This window comes from Ursus maritimus, unplaced genomic scaffold, assembly GCF_017311325.1.
Source record: "Ursus maritimus isolate PB19 unplaced genomic scaffold, ASM1731132v1 scaffold_19, whole genome shotgun sequence".
In the NCBI taxonomy this organism is placed as follows: domain Eukaryota; kingdom Metazoa; phylum Chordata; class Mammalia; order Carnivora; family Ursidae; genus Ursus; species Ursus maritimus.
In genome coordinates, this window is record NW_024424341.1 from 50,305,867 (window position 1) to 50,325,313 (window position 19,447).

A 19,447-nucleotide genomic window follows, 5' to 3' on the forward strand; every position below is an offset into this window, starting at 1 on the left:
ACAAGCCTCGGAGAGGAGCAGGCTGGAGCTGGGCGAGAGAACGAGCCGGCCGGGTGGGAAGAGGCGGGTGCCACGCAGCAGAAGGCTTTGGGGACTGTGCATCCCAGCATTCAGGTGACGTCGCCCAATGAGGGTGGTGGACAGGCCTGGGTGGCTCTCGTCGGAGGATCAGAGCTCATCTCTACACAGAGCCAGGAGGAGTCCCCTCTGGTTTTAACAACCTTCTCACCCTCTGCCCCTTCCCTGCGTGCAGAGATTGTGGACGGTAATGCAAAGATGACCCTGGGAATGATCTGGACCATCATCCTCAGGTTCGCCATCCAGGACATCTCCGTGGAAGGTGAGAGCCTGCGGACTGGCAGAGTACAGCCTTTCCTCCCTACCCTGCTTCTACCCAGGCTGGGGCAGGTTAGAGGACGATGTTGAGGTTTTGTCTTCCTGCTTGAGTCTCTGCCCTGTTTCCCAGCGTCCCTCCCAGGGCCCGGCCCTGTGCAAGAGTGGTTAGTGAGATGCTGGCCCAGGCTGCAGGTGAGGGGCCCCAGCAGCTACCCAGCTCTGGTACCCACCCCAAAGTCGTTTGGCTCCCATGGGCTCCATCTCAGTGGACCCTCACCCGATCCTCCTCAAATGGGCACGATTGGCCCCATTTTACAGTCGAGGAGTCTGAGTCACAGAGCAAACTAGTGATGGAGTCAGGCCTGGGCTGGTTCTCCCGCAGATCACTACCTACGTGTTTCCTCTTGACGCCCCAACCCTCAGACCTTTGCCTCCATGACCCGAGGGCCAGTCCAGGCCAGCCAGGAATGAACCACTTCACTTCCCCTCCAAACACTTGTGTGTGCCACAGCATGAGAAAAGGCGTTCAGCCCGCGCATGGAGGGGATTCCTGCAGTAGGCCACAGTGGTGACCGGGACAGACGTGTCCCCTGCCCCCAGCACTCCCAGTCTGTCCCTGGGCCCCTCCCGCCCCACTCCTGAAGCCGCCACCACATCTGGGAGACCCCGAGTGGGCAGGGCCCAGCACTCCCGCCCCTCTGCTGACTCTTCCCTGTTCAGACGAGGCTGAGGCCGGCATCGGAGGCCTGTCTGGCAGTGTGTTCTGGCAGATAAAGGCACAGGCTTTATGGTCAGAAACATGGCACAGTCTCAGGTCCGGGTGCGGTCCCGTCACTGCCACTTCCCAGGAGGACCCTGGGCAGGTGACTTCTCAGGGAAATGCTGGTCGGTGGTGAGGACCAGTCGAGGCCTGCAGTGTCTGGAACAGGAGCAGCTTTTCCTCCTGGCCGTGCTGCTGTCCCGTCTGACCCCTGCTCAAGGGGCTGAGTCCTGAAGTTTGGGTTTTGAGCCCGTGCTCTCCGTGCTCGTGTGTTCCTCAGAGACCTCTGCCAAGGAGGGACTGCTTCTGTGGTGCCAGAGGAAGACGGCCCCGTATAAGAACGTCAACGTGCAGAACTTCCACATCAGGTGAGTGCCCGGCCACAGCCTCCCAACCCATCTCCTTCCCTCGCTGCGTTCCCCCCGCCCCCGCCCCCGATGGAGATCTGTCTTCCCACCTGCCCTCTTCTCCTGGTTCTGCCCCATGGGTCAGGGCTGCCAAGGCGGGAAGTCACGCAGTGCAGGCGGCGGTCTCCCTCCTCAGCAGACCATTCCGTTCAGGGGTCTCTTGCCGGTAACAGTGCTCAGCGGGTCATGTGGTCCCGGAGGCGAGCACTACGCTTTTAGAGTACTTGCCACGTGTCAGGGGCTGGTCTAAGCGTTGACATGTATTCACTCCTTTAATCCTCACAATGACCCATTGGAGTGTAGGTACTGTCACTGCACATGGTTGCTGAGAGAGCAGGAGATTATGAGACTTGCCCAAGGTCGCGCTGACAGTAAGTGAGAGCTGGGTCACCACAGGCCATCCGCCTCCAGTGCTCTGTCCTGCTGTCTCCGTGCAGTGCCCGGCACACACATGCTACCTCAGTAAACGGGAGTTAGTCCTTCCTGTGCGTGTCCCGGGCCATCAGCACTGGCATGATGGTGAGAGGGTCCTCCTTTTAACCTTTGCCTTTCCATCCCCAGCTGGAAGGACGGTCTTGCCTTCAATGCACTGATCCACCGGCACAGACCAGAGCTGATCGAGTATGACAAGCTGAGAAAGGTTTGCCTCTTGCTGTTCCTCTCAGTGGCCCAGAGAGACACAGAATCTGACGCTGACCCTGATGCTGGGTCACCTCCCCCAAGCCCATCCATTGCTGGCATCCACAGCTGGATTCGGCACTCAGATGGGCAGGCTGGGAGAGCTTTGTGCCAGCTGTCACCAGACCCCAGCCTCTGTGGCTGATTCTTACCTCCCTTTTCCCCTTGGGGAGTATACCCTTCTCCCTTTATGGGCATTACAACTGCCCACAGTTATTTTATTTTATTTATTTATTTTTTTTTAAAGGTTTTATTTATTTATTTGACAGAGATAGAGAGAGCCAGCGAGAGAGGGAACACAAGCAGGGGGAGTGGGAGAGGAAGAAGCAGGCTCCTAGCGGAGGAGCCTGATGTGGGGCTCGATCCCAGAACGCCAGGATCACGCCCTGAGCCGAAGGCAGACGCTTAACCACTGTGCCACCCAGGCGCCCCTGCCCACAGTTATTTTAGGGCCTGGCCAGCCATGCCTTCTAGCTCCCCTCCCTTAACCTTTTAGATTCTGGAAGCATTTGCTTTCTGCCTAACGGAGAAAAGGGGTAAGGAATTCCAGACCGTCACCGCCAGCAGGTGTTTCCTGTGTTGGGTCCTTTCTGATTTGCCTGTACAAAGCTTACGATCCTGTAAGACCAAGGCCCTGTCCTCTGGTAGCTCCCAGCTAGTGGAGAAGGCAGGATAATGTGTCTAGAACAAACCTGCCCCACAAGGCCGTGCACATGCACTCAGACTGAATGGGGGTGGGAAGGGGTAGGGAGCCAGATGAGGGCTGCGGAGGAAGGATAACCTGAGCTGGCATGGTTGGGGAAGGGCCCTTGGAGGAGGGGCAGCATAGAGCAACTGGGGGGCATTCCCAGGGAGGGGACACAAGCCTGCACTTGGCCTGTTCAGGCCCCGCTGAGCAGTCGGATTGGGCTCTAGCTGGACACGGACTAAGGCACATGAGGGAGGGTCTTTAATTCTGTGGACGTTGGGGAGACAGTGCAAAGAGTTGCTTCAGGAAGGCTGGACCACGGAGGCTCTCAGTTTACCCCCTCCCCGTCACCCCCCAGTGCCTGGTCTGGACCCCACTTCCCAGGTATCAGAGCAGAGGTCTTAATCTGGGGTCTGGAGGGCTAGACAGGATAATGAAAGAGCTCACGTGCATTTTCTCTGGAGAAAAGGTCGGCAGTTTGCCCCACAAAGATTTCCAGAGGCCTTCCTTTGGGTGGGGACTGACTCTATCTGGGTGTCCCCCTTCCAGTCCCCACCGCAGCACGGGGGGCTGAGAACTGCCTATAGAACCCTTTCCGGTCCTGCTCCCTCCCAGAATGGCTCCCCTCCCGGCCAGCCTTGTTCCCATGTGCTTCTGTACCCTGCCCCTGACAGAGTTCTTCCTCTCTCCCCAAGGATGACCCCGTTACCAACCTGAACAATGCTTTCGAAGTGGCCGAGAAATACCTAGACATCCCCAAGATGTTGGATGCTGAGGGTAAGTACATCCCTTTTGTTCTGTCACCAGCCTGATCTGTTGTGGGCATGTCTTGCGGTAACTTGAGGGAGCTGGCTGTGCCAGTGAGAAGGGCTGAATGGTGCTGGCCAAACCGGGGACAGCGTCCTGCCCGGGAGTCACAGCGGGAGCAGCCTGAGCAGACCGGACAGTCTCAGGGAGGGATGGGGAAGCCGGGAAAGGAGGAGCTTGAAGAGGATGGGTTCCGAGGGTCACATCTTGGAACAGGGCTCGAGTGTCCTGCCAGAGCCCTGCCTGAGTCCTGCCCCTCTCTCGGGATGGGCAGGCCAGGTGGCCAGGGAGGCTTGGCTCCTCAAACAACCAAGGCGGCTGCCTGCCCTGCTTGCCCCAGGCTTGGAGGCCAGAGCCCATCAAAGTGGAGTGTTTGTTTTTTCCTTTTCCGGCTTTGCTCCATTTCCCACCCGTGCACCGCCCCCAGCCAGGACCCATGGCTCTGGCCTCTTCTGGCCCCTGGGGCTGACTGTCCAGCAGCCCCTTGAGGCCATTCTCAGAGAGAGGAAGTGGCCTCATTCTGATCCAGTTCCCACAGCCTTGGCCTTTCTAGAGACCACAGGGGATGGAGGGGCTGAGGGTGTGGACAAGCCCACTGGAGTCACCAGGGGTCACTGAATACATTCTGAGGGTCCTTCTCCTGGGATGCCTGTGGCCTTGGGAGACTTTGGATCCCAGTGAGCGACCACCCCTCCCCCCCCCGCCCCTACTTGGGCGGTTTAACCCTTGTCGTTCACTTACAGACATCGTGAACACGGCCCGGCCCGACGAGAAGGCCATAATGACCTATGTGTCCAGCTTCTACCATGCCTTTTCGGGAGCGCAGAAGGTACCGGGCAGGGCCAGGCAGGCCCACCTCGCCGCCACTGCCCAATGCCGCTGCTGCCTCTCGCCTCCCACGCTCACCTCATTTCTCTTGCAGACGGCAGTGGCCTCTCTCCGACTGGAAGCCGCCCCCCCCGACTCCGGGCGGCACTGCCCATGTAGTCTTTGCTCACAGTGTCTGTTGAGCGCCCGATCTGGGCCAGACTCTGTTGCAGGCACGGGGGATACAGTAGGGACTAAGGCAGGATCCCTTATCTCATGGAGCTGACATGCCAGTGACCGGCGTGGCCACAGATCAAATCGTTCCACGTGGTGACGAGCGCAGTAGAGAACATGGGCCAGGCTGGTGGGAGAGAGATGCCGAGGGGCTGCTTCAGCTGGGGGCCCGCGGCGGGGCCCTTCTGCAAGCTGACCTGCGCAGGCACCCGCCGTGATGAGCAGGAGCTGCCGGATGAAAGTCAGCAGCTTCCCAGGCAGAGGATAGAGCAAGGTGCAAGGGTCCTGAGGCAGAAATGAGCTTGGCTTGTTCAAGGAATAGCCGAGAGGAGAGAAATGAGGTGGGAGATGGTAATAGGGCCAAGATGGGTAGAATCACAGTAGTCTGGGATCAGGAGTTTTATTCTAACGGCCCCCAGAGACCATTTGGCGGTCTATTCTAGGGGTGGTAGCTGGTTGCATAAGACATGATCTCACTGATGTTTTCAGAAAGATCGGTTAGCCTTTGACCCCTCTGGCCCTACACAAGGCTTCCTCTCCAAAGCCAGTAGGTAGTGTCGCAGACCCAGCTCTGGTTAGAAAAGGGATCCACCTATTTGGACTTCCCCCTTTCCCTCTACAAAAGCTCCGCAAAATGCGCCCAGGCTGCTGGAGCCGGGGTTTGGCTTCCAGTCCAGAGCAAGCGCTATTCCTCCCGCATGAGCCTCGGGCCCGGTCCCGGCCACCCTCCCTGCAGCTGTCACTCTCTCCTGCCTCTCTCTCTCTTTCTCTCTCTCTCTGCGCAGATATTGTAGGCACTCTGAGGCCAGATGAGAAGGCCATCATGACTTACGTGTCCTGCTTCTACCACGCTTTCTCGGGGGCTCAAAAGGTGAGCTGGGGCGGGAGCGCCCCTCACTGCTGTAGCCAGAGCCTTGCCCTCGCTGTCCCCTCATGTCCCTGCCACCCATTTGTGGTTGGAGCCCTGGCCAGGCCACCCTGCAGGCCGCCCCGGCGTGAGGACAGACCTGGTCAGGCAGGGTTCTCGTGACTGTGGGCCTCCGGTGCCGACATGCCACGGATATTCTCTGTGAACACAGCCCACCCTATGAGGACGGTGGTGGCATCCTGGTGTCTCAGACAGGGCGGCGAGCTCCCCGCAGAGCTGCGGTCGGCACCTGTGCTCCTGGCCGCTCAGTCGCCCTGCCCTTCTTTCTGTGACCCGCGCCTGGCCACTTGCCTGCTGTCCTGGTTGGGCGCTCTCACTGGGGAGCATTGGCCTTTCCAGCCTTCTTCACGGCTCCTTCCCCTCCAGGATGCCTGGGGGGAGGACTTGGCCTGAGCAGGTTAACTCCTCTCTGGGCCTGCACCTGCCGACCCAGCCTGCTGGGCCCCCATCCCCAGCAGGGCCGCCGACACGGGCAGCACTCAGGAGTGTCTGTGCCCAGTGGCAGCTGTCCACTTCCACGAGAGGGCACCCGCTGACCCTGGGGAGAGAACCCCTGCCCGGAGGCCTGGGCACCTTTGTCGCCTGCACCTGCCTCCCGGTCTCTGGTCTTGGGCAGCAGTGTACTCCCGGTGACTTGATTTCGCGTCACCAGGTAGAAGTGGGCAGGGCGGGGAAGGAGAAACTAGCTCTCGTTAACTGAGCGCTCACTACACGCTAGGCAGTCCTCCAACAACTGCGCACATACAGGCTCTAGGAGAGTCCCAGACACGCCCCAAGGGGTGGATGCCGTTGCCTTCACGTAGCAAAGGAGGAAATCAGAGTTCAGAGAGGTAGGGAGCTATTCCCAGAGTCATAGGACCGGGACTGCACCCGCTCTCTCCTGTGGACCACCTTCCTCGGGGCCACGGGTCCAGCAGGGGCCTTCTGTGGGCAGTCTGCCCTGGTCTCTTCTCTGTCACCTCTTAGAAGTATGACCTCAGATGAATCCCTTCCCTTCAGTTTCCCCATCTGTAAAACGGGGGTCGTACCATCCCTGTCTCAGGATTGTCCTGAGGATGAAATGAACTCACATAGGTGAAGAGTGTCGTTTAGAATGGTGCCCAGCCCCGTAAGTGCTCAGTCAGTGATTGGGCGGTCGGAGCAGCCTGCAGGGTGTGCCCCTGTCCACCGTGGTCCTTCTAGCCCCGTGGCCTCTCCCCACCCACCCAGTGTGTGGCTGGAGTTTGTGTTTGCAGTGTTCTGCTGGGGGGCGCAGGCAGGAAGAGCGGGGTGGGGGCTCAGACCCAATGCAACTAACAGCACGTTTGCCACTGGACTCACCGCTCCGCAGGCCCAAGCCAGCCTCGTTGCCCACCACGTCACCCTCTCCTGCCCAAACTGCCCTCCTGGGCTTAGCGCTGGACTCCACTGTGGTGGGGGCTGGGAGGCCTGAGGGCTTTGTGGCAGCGGATGGTGGCAGGAGAGCTCAGGCCAGAGCATTTGGGGATTTCTGAGGCAGCTGGGCCCCTTTTGTGAGCAAGGAAGGAAAGGCCAGGCTGCTGGGAGCTGCCTGTTCACCAGGGACATGCCGCACTCAGGCCTCCCCAGCCGTGGGGCCAGCTTCCCCTAGCCTGTGTTTACTTCTCGACAGCCCTGCGATGCTTTTATTAGTGCCGCTTTTTGTTCTCAGAGACTCAATCCGGTCTCTTAGAAGAGTGCTCTCTGGCATTTGTTTTGTTTTATAAGCGCAGGGCAAACTCCAGACCTCGCAGGAAGTATGCCCATTCTCTCCTCCCTGATAGTTTATTTCTGGTCACTAAGCACTCGCTCCTTATTCCTTTGTTTGCTCATTCATTCATCAACTCTGAGTACCTGAAACCTAGCAAGCCCGGAGCGGGGTGCCGGGAATTCAGCGGTGAAACAGAGCACCTCTGACTAGCAGCTCCCGCCTTCACGGGTGGATCTGAGCACAGGGTGCCCCTTGTCTCTCCAAGTGGGGGGACAGGGACTGACCTACACCCCCCCTGCCCCCCCACCAAGCTGGGACCTTAGTTCTGCTTAGTTCTGCTTCCGGCACTGTCTGAGGAGCAGTGCCTGGGGCCGTTGGCATGTGTCCTGCCGCGTGATGCACGGTGTGTGCGTGTGTGTGCACACGTGTAGGCACACCAGTTGGAGCTGGCCCCCCACTCACCTCCCCGCCTGTCCCAGAAGCAGCGTGTGCATGGGAGAGGCTGGGCATTGGTGCCTTGGCTAGCGGGTCTGCGGCCATCCCCAAGCCTCTCTGTTTTCCTTCCCCACCACTCCATAGACCCTCCTCACTCTTTCTGTTGCTGTTCTGTTGCCGTTTCAACTTCTCCTCTTGGACCCTTTCTGTGCTTCCTGAAAGGTACCTAGTCTCTCCTCTCCCCATGTGGCACCCCCTCGCTCTCCTTCTTCTCCACTCTTGCATTTCCCCCCAGCAGGACGAGGCAGCACGTTGTCCCGTAGTTCTGAGCAGAGACTGGTCACAATCTCCACCGCTCCCTTCTGCCCCGTGGATTGTGACTTCTGCCCAATGAGCCATCCACACCCACCTCCAAAGGGAGGATTAGGAAGGGGACACATGTGCTTTGCCTGTGCGCAGACTTCTCTGGGGGGCACCAGCACCTCCACCTTGAGCTACAGCCCTCTGGCGCTTGGCCTCTCTGCAGCAGACCTTGCCACCCAGGGGGAGACTCCTTCAGGGCTTGGCCTAGTGGAGGGCCCCACCCAGCCTCACTACTTGGCCTTCCTCTCTGTGGACCTATTAACCCATTTCCCCCACAGTGGGAGGGCTCCCTGGCCCCCATCAGCACCTCCAGGGTCCAGGCCAAGGGAGCCAAGGGGCCCAGCTATCTGGGGCTGGGGGCGGGGGGGCTTAGCGGTAAGCTGTGGGGACGCCGGCACAACCCACTGGGACACAACTGCTCAGGGTGCCATCTTGCTGGAGCTGCGCTTCTCTCCTTCCTTCCTTGGGGAGTGCTGTGTGGGCTGTGGATGGGCCAGCTTTCAGGGGACAACCTGTCAGGAGGGAGGGTCACCAACCCCCAGGCACCCCTGACCGTTGCGCTTCCCCTGCCCCAGGCTGAGACTGCGGCCAACCGGATCTGCAAGGTGCTGGCCGTCAACCAAGAGAATGAGCACCTCATGGAAGATTATGAGAGGCTGGCCAGTGATGTAAGTCTGCCACTCACCCCACCCCTGGTGGCCCCACCGGAGTGGGAGGATTGGGTTGCCTCTGGTTACTCTTGGCCAGAGATCATGTGACACTTGCAGAGGGGCAAGAGCAGGCACGGCAGGACCCTTCCTAGGTAAGGGCGTAAGGTTGCAGACTGGAGTGTGGCCGAGCCAGCATGTGACCTTCCAGGCTAGTTTCACACAGCTCAGGATCATACCAGCATCATCACCGTGCTCCCTGGCTCCTGCCGTCTGGAGTGCAGGGTCCTACAGAGGTACTCAAGGACAGAGTGTCCTGAACACCCCACCACTTCAGAATCATCGGGGCAGTTTTAAGAAACTTGCCGTGCCCTCACCACAGGCTGACTGCCTACGTAGGATGGAGGGAGACCCCGGGGCTGGTACAGTGACAGGACTGCGGTTCGTCGCAGCGGGCTCTGCGCCTGTACTTCTGAACAGGATCCGCTGTCTCCAGAGCAGCCCTGGGCGGAGGGAACTCGTAGCACCCGTTTCCCAAGTGGGGAAACGGAGGCCCAGAGGGTCAGGCACCAGGTGCGCAGCTAGTAGATGAGAGCTGGGGTTCAAGCCCAGGCAGCCCCAATCCAGAGCCTGGACCTGGAAGGTCCGCTGGGAACATGGGTGTATAGTACATCTCTTCTGGATTCCATCCTTTATTTTAAAAACTTCCATTTAAAAACAAAAAACAAAAATATTGAAGCTTCTGGAGAGCAGTGATTTGACTGCTCTTCGAGACTAGTGGTTCCCAGACTTTGAAGTTTCATGAACCAGGAATATTTGGAAAAGTGTTTGACAGCCAGCCTATAGTGACTAGCTTTTTGTTTTGCCAAGTTAAGGATATATTTCATTTTTTATTTTTTATTTTTTTTAAAGATTTTATTTATTTATTTGACAGAGATAGAGACAGCCAGCGAGAGAGGGAACACAAGCAGGGGGAGCGGGAGAGGAAGAAGCAGGCTCATAGCTGAAGAGCCTGATGTGGGGCTCGATCCCAGAACGCCGGGATCACGCCCTGAGCCGAAGGCAGGCGCTTAACCGCTGCGCCACCCAGGCGCCCCAAGGATATTTTTTAAAGAAAAAGCTTATTAGCGAGGCGCCGGGCTGGCTCAGTCAGTGAGGCATGCAACTCTTGATCTCGGGGTTGTGAGTTCGAGTCCCACATTGGGTGTAGAGATTACTTAAAGATTTTATTTTATTAAGATTTTATTTTTTGAGGGGCGCCTGGGTGGCACAGCGGTTAAGCGTCTGCCTTCGGCTCAGGGCGTGATCCTGGCGTTGCAGGATCGAGCCCCACATCAGGCTCTTCCGCTAGGAGCCTGCTTCTTCCTCTCCCACTCCCCCTGCTTGTGTTCCCTCTCTCGCTGGCTGTCTCTCTCTGTCGAATAAATAAATAAAATCTTTAAAAAAAAAAAAAAGATTTTATTTTTTGAAAAAAAAAAGATTTTATTTATTTGGCAGACAGACAGCATGAGCAGGGGAAGTGGCACAGAGGGAGAAGGAGAAGCAGGCTCCCTGCTGGGAGCCAGACGGGGGGGGGGGCTCGATCCCAGCACCCTGGGGTTATGACCTGAGCAGAAGGCAGATGGTTAACCAATTGAGCCACCCAGGCGCCCCAAGAGATTACTTAAAAATTTTTAAAGATTAAAAGAAGAAGCTACTGTCTGTTACCACCATCCTAACACCAAGAGAAGGTTAAATGGTCCTATCTTGGAATCCCATTGCTCCCCAAGAAAGGGCAGCTGGCACCATGCATCATAACGTAAAGATGCATAGATGCCTTTTTCCTTGGTTTTCTCGTTTTGCCAGAGTTTGGCATTTGGGAACCACTTCTTCAAGCATATCTATGCTGGACAATAACTGATTTTCCTCTCCAAGGATTGTTCTAGAATGTCCAGTTTGTTTGCTTGTTTGTACCTGTCCTCACTCTATCAGAGATACGAAAGGATCATAAAAATAGTGTCACTTCCCCCGCCCAATTTTACTGTCAAATTGTTTATGTCCCAGGCCCTGTGCCTGGTGCACTGGCTGCCTTAGAGTGAGCCCGGCGTGCTGTGGGCTCTGCCCTGCCGGTGCTTCCAGCCCATGAGCAAGGAAGCAGTGAGATATGTCTTAGGCTGAGCTCAGCGAACATGGCAACGAGTGGGGTCGTGTGGTGGGATGTAATGGGAGGGGCGCTTGAGTCGAGGCCGCTTTGCTTCGATCTGCGGAGAAGGAAGCCCAGGAACAAAGGGGTGAACAGGAAATAACTAGAGAGCAGCACAGTGGTTCTGAGGGGGATGCACATCCCCATAGTTCCAGCCATAGGATCCCAGCGGGTGTCATGGAGAAGTCAGGCCAGAGAGCAGCAGTGGTCCCTCCCGGGGAGGGGGGGGACTTGAAAACCCACCGCTGGTGCCCGTGAGCGGGGCCAGGCTTCCCCAGCGCCCTGAGGCCTCTGGTGGGCCCGCAGCTCCTGGAGTGGATCCGGCGTACCATCCCCTGGCTGGAGGACCGGGTGCCGCAGAAGACCATCCAGGAGATGCAGCAGAAGCTGGAGGACTTCCGGGACTACCGGCGTGTGCACAAGCCGCCCAAGGTGCAGGAGAAGTGCCAGCTGGAGATCAACTTCAACACGCTGCAGACCAAACTGCGCCTCAGCAACCGGCCCGCCTTCATGCCCTCCGAGGGCAGGATGGTCTCGGTGAGCGCCGCGGCCCGGGTCGCGTGCTGACTCCCCAGCCAGCCTGTGGCTGCGGGGGTGGGAGGGGGCAGAGGGGCGGCTCCGTGCCACCCCCAGCCTTACCGTTCAGCCGGATGAGGCTTTCTTAACTAGAAGGCCCAGCCTGTGGGGTGCAGCGGGCGTGGGGGGGATGCGTGACTCTTTACCACATTCTTCCTCCTGCCATCACTCCCTAGAATTTTATACCCGTCCCCAAACCACACCTTACTTTGTGTGATGTCGTTTGAATTCGGACCCCCCAGTTGGCCGTGATTCCAGGACTGCCGAGTGCTCGAGGCCCTTTTTCAGGAGAGGGATGGTTTTCACTGCCGGGTCACCTGGCTCCCATAGCGCCACCCATGGCATTCCTTCATCATCAGTCATTTAATGCAAAAAAGGGATTTCATCCTCCGTGTGTTGGGCCTCGTCCAGACAAGCGGATATAGCGGAGCAGGGGCTAGACGTGAACCCAGCCCGTCTCCGCTGCCTGCCTTCCCATCAGCGTCCCTCAGGGAGGCATCGCCTGGCCGGGTGGCCCAGCTCCCCTTTGCAAGCCCAGTCGTCTTGTGTCCCCACAGGACATCAACAACGGCTGGCAGCACCTGGAGCAGGCCGAGAAGGGCTACGAGGAGTGGCTGCTGAATGAGATCCGCAGGCTGGAGCGGCTTGACCACCTGGCAGAGAAGTTCCGGCAGAAGGCCTCCATCCACGAGGCCTGGACCGACGGTACGGTCCCCCAGCTCCCTCCATTTGCTCCCGTCATACACCCGCACGCATGCGCACCTGCACAGCCCCTCCTGTGTCATTGGGTCTGTTTGTCAGACCCCCTTTCCTGCTGCTTGGGAATGCGCCTGTCAGAAATGCGACTCTGGGTTCACCCAGCCCCAGGCAGAAGGAACGCTTCGGAGCTGAGCTGCCCCGTCTGCTCTAGCCTCCGAGGCTACTTATAGGGAGGCCCCTGCCTGGCCCCCTGCTGTCCTCCAGGAACACAGCCGAACCTCAGACCGGTTCCAGCCAGAAGGGAACCCTTGTCCCTCTCCACTGTGCCGTGTCTTCCCTGAGGATGGTGCCCCTGCTGGGCCAGGGAGGCAGAGGGGATGGGCTCCCCCACCCCTGGAGGCTCGTGTTCAGATATTCCACCTGCCTTCGCACTCCTACTCCCTTTGTGACCGTGGGCTTCACACAGAGGAGCCTGTGCTGAATGGGCCTGTGTGCCCAAGTGCGGTCCTTACAGGCGTGCCTGGGGAGCCACCGCCTCTGGGGTCAGCTGCCTGGCCTGCAGATGGTGCTCACTGGCCGCTGGCGCCCGCCCTGGGAGCTCTTTCTCCCCTTCAGGGGTCCAGGCCCCCGGAAGGATGGCTTCTCCCACAGGGGCAGCCAGTGGTGCCTCCTGTTTCTCAGCAGCTCTGCAGCTGCTTATTCCCTTGGCTCTAGATGTGGAATTCCATCACGTCCCTGGCCCTCAGTCAGGACCCACACCGCAGTTGACATTCCAAATCCCGGGGGCCTGAAAGTCTTCAGAAATCGGCCGGTGCCTGGGAAAGCCACGAGCCAGGACTCCCGCCCGCCCACTTGTGGCCGCCTCCTTCTCGCCTGTGCCCGGCTGAGTTCAGTCTTCCTCGTGTGGCTCAGTGTGGTTTCATCCTTGCACCCCACAGTACCCCACCAGGTCCTCATTGAGCCTCTGGGGGCTCCTCTAGCTGTTGGGCGGGCAGCCCCGGCACAGGCCAGATGCTGAAATCTCCCGAGAGATACCTGTACGGAGCCCACCCCAGCCCTGCCGGCCCACGAACACGCCACCCTGCGTGACCTGCAGACCCGGGCCCAGGTCCCCCGTATCCCTGGCTGCGGTGCCGCTAATGCCGTCATCACGTTTGTGCAGGCCGCTGTTTTCCGGCAGCAGCTGCCAGGCCCAGAGAGACACCCTTGTCCCTCCTCTACTGGGGAAAGCATGTGGGCAAGGTGATGAAGAGTCGGCTCGGGAGTCTGCTGGGGCTGGGGGTGCAGGCACCGCCTCAGCCTTGCAGCAGCGTGTCCGTGCTGGAGGCGGGGCGGGGGGTGCCATTGAGTTTATTTGGTCATTTATTCATTCATCCAGCTCTTCCCTGAGCCCAGTACTTTTGGGGGGGGGTGTCAAGGCCCCAGCTCGGGGAGCCTCTTGTCAGAGCATTTCTCTTGTCCAAGGGCTCCTGGGCATCTAAGTGGATTTTACAGCATCCGTGCTCCACGCCTGGGCTCAGCTGTCTCCTCCTGTCCTTATCGGTGTCCGTCCTTCTGTGGGCTCTGGGCATCATCCCTGGGCGCTTTCCTTGTTGGCCTCTTGGCCCCTGTTGTCAGCTCTTCGGTCCCTCACGTGGAGCTGCAGGGGGCTCGGGGGGATGGTGTCCTGAGGCCAAGTGTGGGTGTGATGGCCTCCCAGAGTTCTTCCCCTGGGAATGACTGGGGCTGGCCTTCCCCCACAGGCCTTGAGGAGAAGTTGGCTCAGTGCATAGCCAGGGCCCAACTGGTTCAGCGGCCTCCACACGCCCCTGCCCCACCCCTGCCTCCCTGCAGGCATTTTGGCATCTGGCCCTGCCCCTCACGTCAGCCTGGAGCCCCCAGGCAGGCTTGCCCACTCTCGTTCCCAAGACCTGAAGCTTCTGTCCTCTGAACCAGCCAATTATGCAACACAGGAGGACAGACTGACCTCTTGGTCCCCTCTACACTCCTGGGATCCCAGGCTAGCAGCCTCCTTTCTCTGGAGGGGTGGGCCCAGAGAGGGTTGAGCCACCATCATTCCGAGCCTCCCTCACCATCCCCCACAGCCTGCAGGGTCGAGGGTCCATGTGGATGCTGTGCAGACGGTTTTGGATTTTGTGTGTGGGGGGGGAATGAAAACGAGCCTCCGCATCCCTACTGTGGCTGCCTCTTGGCCTGAATCCAAGGCATCCGTGGCCACAGGCCGCTCCTCCTGAGTCTCCCCAGTGCCCCCCTTGCCAGCTCCCTTGCTGAAACTCTGCTGAGGCAGAGAAGTGGTAACCTGCTATTTCGGGTTCCCACCCTTGGGAGAAAGTAATTTGGTGGAGGGAATTGCAAGCTTGCCTTTGTGGTTAAGTCTCCTGCCCCAGGGCTGGGGCGGCCAGGCCTGTGGAGCCTCTCTCCCCGGCTGCCGCCTCCTGCCCGCCCGTGCCAGGCCCTGCCCTCGGGGCAGCTGACATGCGGATGGTACTAGCTCCGTGCCCGCCTGTCTGAGACTTGAGACCAGGCGCTGGAGTGGGCCGCGTTTTACAGATGAGGGAGCAGGTGGGGGAAGGCCGAGCGCCTCTCGGTTGCTGCCCCAGGCAGGCAGCTGTTGCTCACGTGCTCTGGCGCCAGGCTGAGGAGTGGGTCTCTGAGCTGCCACTCCAGGGGTAGCTCCCCAGGTGGCTTCCCTGAAGCAGAGCACCTTTAGTAGCCAGGGGTCCCAGCCACCCGAGCAGACTGGCCTTTCCCCACCCTGTTCTCTGCAGCACCTCCGCTTGCGTATAGGGCTTCCTGGAGCTTCTGGCCTGGCTGTATAATTAGCCAGGCTCCGGGACTAATCATAGTGCGCCTGTCTTCCTTCGAAGGCCTGACAATGGGCCCTACCTCAGTGCGCACAGAAGTCGCGTAGGACGGCGAAGGACACGAAGGTGTGTGACAGGACCCCACCCCGAGGGAGCCTGGCCCCCAAGTGCCAGGGCGCAGGCACAAGGGCTTGGGCCCGTGGAAAGCTCTGACTGGAACACTCCCCCTGCTCCCACCCTGCCGAGGCATGGGCTGAACCCCAGCTGCTGGTCCAGACGCTGGCCCTCCAGGGATGGGTGTCTGCCTTTCCAGCCACGGTGGCACTGTCCAGTCCTTACCTTACTGATAAAGGGCCCTAAGTTTAGAACACACAGGTTGAATTGCGATATCTGTCTCAGACCCCCCAGCCCCACAGTGTCTCCCAGCTCCATCCAGGCCGTAGTTGGGCTTAGGGATCCCTTGAAAAGGCAAAGAGAAGGGTTCTGAAGTTTCTCGTTTCCATGGCACCATCCTCAGGCAGTATGTGGGGTCTGGATCCCATTTTCTGGGGTTGGACAGCCCTCTGGACTCCCACTGCACTGTTGTCTAAACACCTCCCGCCCTCTGCCCGCCCCCAGGGAAGGAAGCCATGCTGAAGCACCGGGACTACGAGACAGCCACCCTGTCGGATATCAAAGCCCTCATTCGCAAGCACGAGGCCTTTGAGAGCGACCTGGCCGCACACCAGGACCGAGTGGAGCAGATTGCGGCCATTGCTCAGGAGCTCAAGTACGTGAGGGGTCATGGCGTCCCTGCCCCGGGGTGGGGGGCGTCCCAGCCCTCCCCACCCCCAACCCCCATCTCCTTTCAGATGCCAGGGAGGGGCCTTACAGGATGATGCCTTTGCCCACTTGGTCTTAACCTCAGATGAGAAATGGAGTGGGATCTCTCTTCTCAGGCAGAAAGGAGGTCTCTGACCCCTTTTCTGATGCCATAGGCTATAGGGGTCCCCAGGGCTCTACCTTTTGCCTGCCACACCAAGGAGAGACCCCCTGGCCCCCTGATGTGGGGGGCAGCGTAGCCCCCGCTGCTCCTACCCGCTCCTCCCTGAGGGGATTGGGCTGCACAGAGGGCCCATTGTTCTGCGCGGCCCCTTCCCTCACTTGCTCAGAATACACTTATTGTGCGAGCTTGCAGGCAGCCGGCTTCTTCGCCCTCCCTTTCCCGCCCCCGTCAGACAAACTCGAGCACACAGTTAGTACACCGAACTCCAGAGCCAGTGAATGGGGCCTTATTCCACCCGCACAGCGGCCAGCAGCAGGGAGGGACCCGGCAGTGGGAGGCGTAGGCCATTACTTCATGGAAAATCCACAGGGCCTGGAGGGCGGCATAGCTCCCAAAATAGCCGTCTGCTCAAAAATAGGATACTTGGCTAGAGCTGTCCTTTCCACAGACGCCCCCCACCCTGCCAATCATCCCCAAAGTTCTGCTTGTTTCTACAAGGCTGGGGCCCAGCTGCAGTGCCTGGTGGAGCCCCACACCAGCAGGGCCAGTTTCCTCCCTGACTCATTCCTTCTGCACTGCCCAGTTGTTTTGGGGGTTCTCTATTTGCTCAGCCAGAGGCAGAAGTGCTCAACTGCTCACCCAGGGGACCCTCACGGCCAGGGGAAGACAGGGTCCCTTGGGGTCTTGCAGCTTCTTGTAGGCTTGAGCGTGAGGGCCTGGCACGCCCAGGTGGAGGCGAGTGAGGTCACACGTACAGGTGTCCACAGCGGTTGTGGGAGGTGGGATATGGGCATGTTCCGCTGCTGACAGGCAAGCCCCTAGACGCTGATGGGGAACAGGCTTGGAGTGAGTCCTGGGCCAGCCTGCCTCCCAGGCACCAGGAACAGATGTGTGGCACCCGCTCTCCAGAGTGAAGGAGCAGGCGGCCGCTGAGGCAGCTTTTCTGGACAGTGGCCCTGCAGGAGGAAGGAAGGGTGGTTTGGGGGTGCTGTCTGTTCCCCCAAAGATGAGTCAGAGGGCCAAGTGCTGACCAGGATGAGCCTGAGTAGACGGCCCAGCTGAGTGTTGGTGAAAAGCAGCAGCACAAACTCAGAGCACTCCGTTCTCCACATGTACCAGCTCCTTTGATCGCCCAGCAGCCCCGTGTTATGGAAGGGGAACTGAGGCACAGAGAGGCCGAGAGCCTTGCCCACGGTCCCACTGCTGGGGGTAGTGGAGACAAGAATGGCGCTCAGGCTGCCTGGCCCCTCTGTGGAGCCCAGCCGTGGCCCCCGGCCCCATCCCCCATGTCCTGTTCCTCCCAGAGTTGTTCCCTGCTCCCCATCCCTGTCTGGAGCCCAGGAGGAAGGAATCCTGGGACAGGAGGAAAGTAGGGGCAGGAGGCGTGAGGGGCCAGGAACTGTTGCGTCAGCCCACTTCTCTCTTACCGCGTATTATTAATTGGTTAGAATGACATTTGCAGGTTTGCTGCTCATTTTTTCTTTGTGTTCATTAAAATGAACCCCTTTAATCACTGTCGGTACCTTTACCCACTGGGGACCAAGGACTGCTCGTAGCACTTCACACGCATTCAGTAACTGGAGCTCCACAATAACTACACCCATTTCACAGATGGGGAAACTGAGGTCTCCAGAATAGGGAATTCACGTGGCTGGGGTCACACGAGTACAGAATCAAAGAGCCAGGATTCAGATCGAGGAAACTTGGCCCGGGAGCCCATTCTTTAAGCAGTGTGCTCTGCTGGACTTTCGGGTGACAGAGCAGTCCAGACACAGGCATGGTTGGCAGCCGCACTGCAGGGGCCCCCGCGTTCTTGTGTCATGACATCAAGTCTCATAGCCAGTCAGCTGTGGGGACCCCTGTCCCCACCCCTCTATGACCTCTCCCGTCTGCATTCCTCCTGCCTTGGGGAGGGTGTGGGCTTGGGGGGTGATCGAGGACTGGTGACCTGGCACCAGGGGGCTGGGGGGACCCAGTGCGGCCTTGCCTGCCCGCTGCCGGGTCTCATGGCCGCGTGCCCCACCCACAGCGAGCTGGACTACTACGACTCCCACAACGTCAACACCCGCTGCCAGAAGATCTGCGACCAGTGGGATGCCCTCGGCTCTCTGACCCAGAGTCGCAGGGAAGCTCTGGAGGTGAGGGCAGGTGACGTCACCCGCGGAGCCCTGTGCCCCTGGGGGCCGGTGGGGGGGCGGGTGACACCCGGAGGGGACGTTCTGACCCCCTGGTGCCCTGGACCGCCAACCACCTGCTCGCCGACTGACCTCCCCCCTCTGTCCCATCCCTGCCCACCCGCCCCAGAAAACGGAGAAGCAGCTGGAGACCATTGACCAGCTGCACCTGGAGTACGCCAAGCGGGCGGCGCCCTTCAACAACTGGATGGAGAGCGCCATGGAGGACCTGCAGGACATGTTCATCGTCCACACCATTGAGGAGATCGAGGTGGGCTCCCACCTGCGCCGCCCACGGGACGTCTGTGGGCCGGGCGGCCCTTCACGCCATCTCCTCCTTCCAGGGCCTGATTTCAGCTCACGACCAGTTCAAGTCGACGCTGCCGGACGCCGACAGGGAGCGGGAGGCCATCCTGGCCATCCACAAGGAGGCGCAGAGGATCGCTGAGAGCAACCACATCAAGCTGTCGGGCAGCAACCCCTACACCACCGTCACCCCACAGATCATCAACTCCAAGTGGGAGAAGGTGGGCGGGCCTGGCGCTGGGGCCCGGGGCGGGGCTGGCGGGGTGAGGGGCCGCCACCCTGACTGCCCTTGTTCACCCCCGCCCCCCCAGGTGCAGCAGCTGGTGCCCAAGCGGGACCACGCCCTCCTGGAGGAGCAGAGCAAGCAGCAGTCCAACGAGCACCTCCGCCGCCAGTTTGCCAGCCAGGCCAACATTGTGGGGCCCTGGATCCAGACGAAGATGGAGGTGAGGGCCCTTCGCCCCAGCCTGGCTGAGCCCAGCAGAGCCTCTCCAGGCAGAGTGGAGAGGGAACTGCAGTGCGCGGGAGGCCGCCTGGTCCTTGCGACGGGTCCCCGGTCCTCCCTGGTGGATCTGCCTGGGGCCCCGCTCCAGGAGCGATGACAGCCTCCGGGGGTTGGGAGGGTCTGGGATTGTGTTGGTGGAAGTGGCAGCACCTTCCAGGAGGAGTCAGGTAGGGGAGGGTTGGAGTCTCGGCTCTGCTCTGCCCGCTGACCAGGAGTTCAGGTACAATTTAACTTCTGCTCCTGGGTTTTCTCATCTCTAAATGGGGATGGAAACTGTCCTTTCATGGCCTCGGCAAATGCTTTGGGCACTGCTCTGTGGCAGCCCCGTGGCAAGTGCCGGTGTCGCTGAGACCAGGGTAGTCTAGGTGCAGACCCTTCCAGCGGGCTCACCAGTGACCCTTGGGACCCAGCCCCGGAA

General features: G+C 59.6%; 1 protein-coding gene across 1 annotated transcript in view; it reads left to right on the forward strand.

Moving 5' to 3' along the window:
- ACTN4 (actinin alpha 4) overlaps positions 1-19,447 on the forward strand; it is a 70,681-nt gene that overhangs the window by 46,262 nt on the left and 4,972 nt on the right. Inside the window, exons 4-16 of the mRNA XM_040633938.1 lie at positions 254-340; positions 1,377-1,464; positions 2,065-2,143; positions 3,565-3,646; positions 4,420-4,505; positions 8,727-8,819; positions 11,287-11,517; positions 12,114-12,261; positions 15,678-15,828; positions 18,074-18,182; positions 18,349-18,489; positions 18,563-18,745; positions 18,836-18,970. Of these exons, the coding sequence (XP_040489872.1) occupies positions 254-340; positions 1,377-1,464; positions 2,065-2,143; positions 3,565-3,646; positions 4,420-4,505; positions 8,727-8,819; positions 11,287-11,517; positions 12,114-12,261; positions 15,678-15,828; positions 18,074-18,182; positions 18,349-18,489; positions 18,563-18,745; positions 18,836-18,970 (1,613 nt within the window). The remainder of the gene's footprint in view (positions 1-253; positions 341-1,376; positions 1,465-2,064; positions 2,144-3,564; positions 3,647-4,419; positions 4,506-8,726; positions 8,820-11,286; positions 11,518-12,113; positions 12,262-15,677; positions 15,829-18,073; positions 18,183-18,348; positions 18,490-18,562; positions 18,746-18,835; positions 18,971-19,447) is intronic.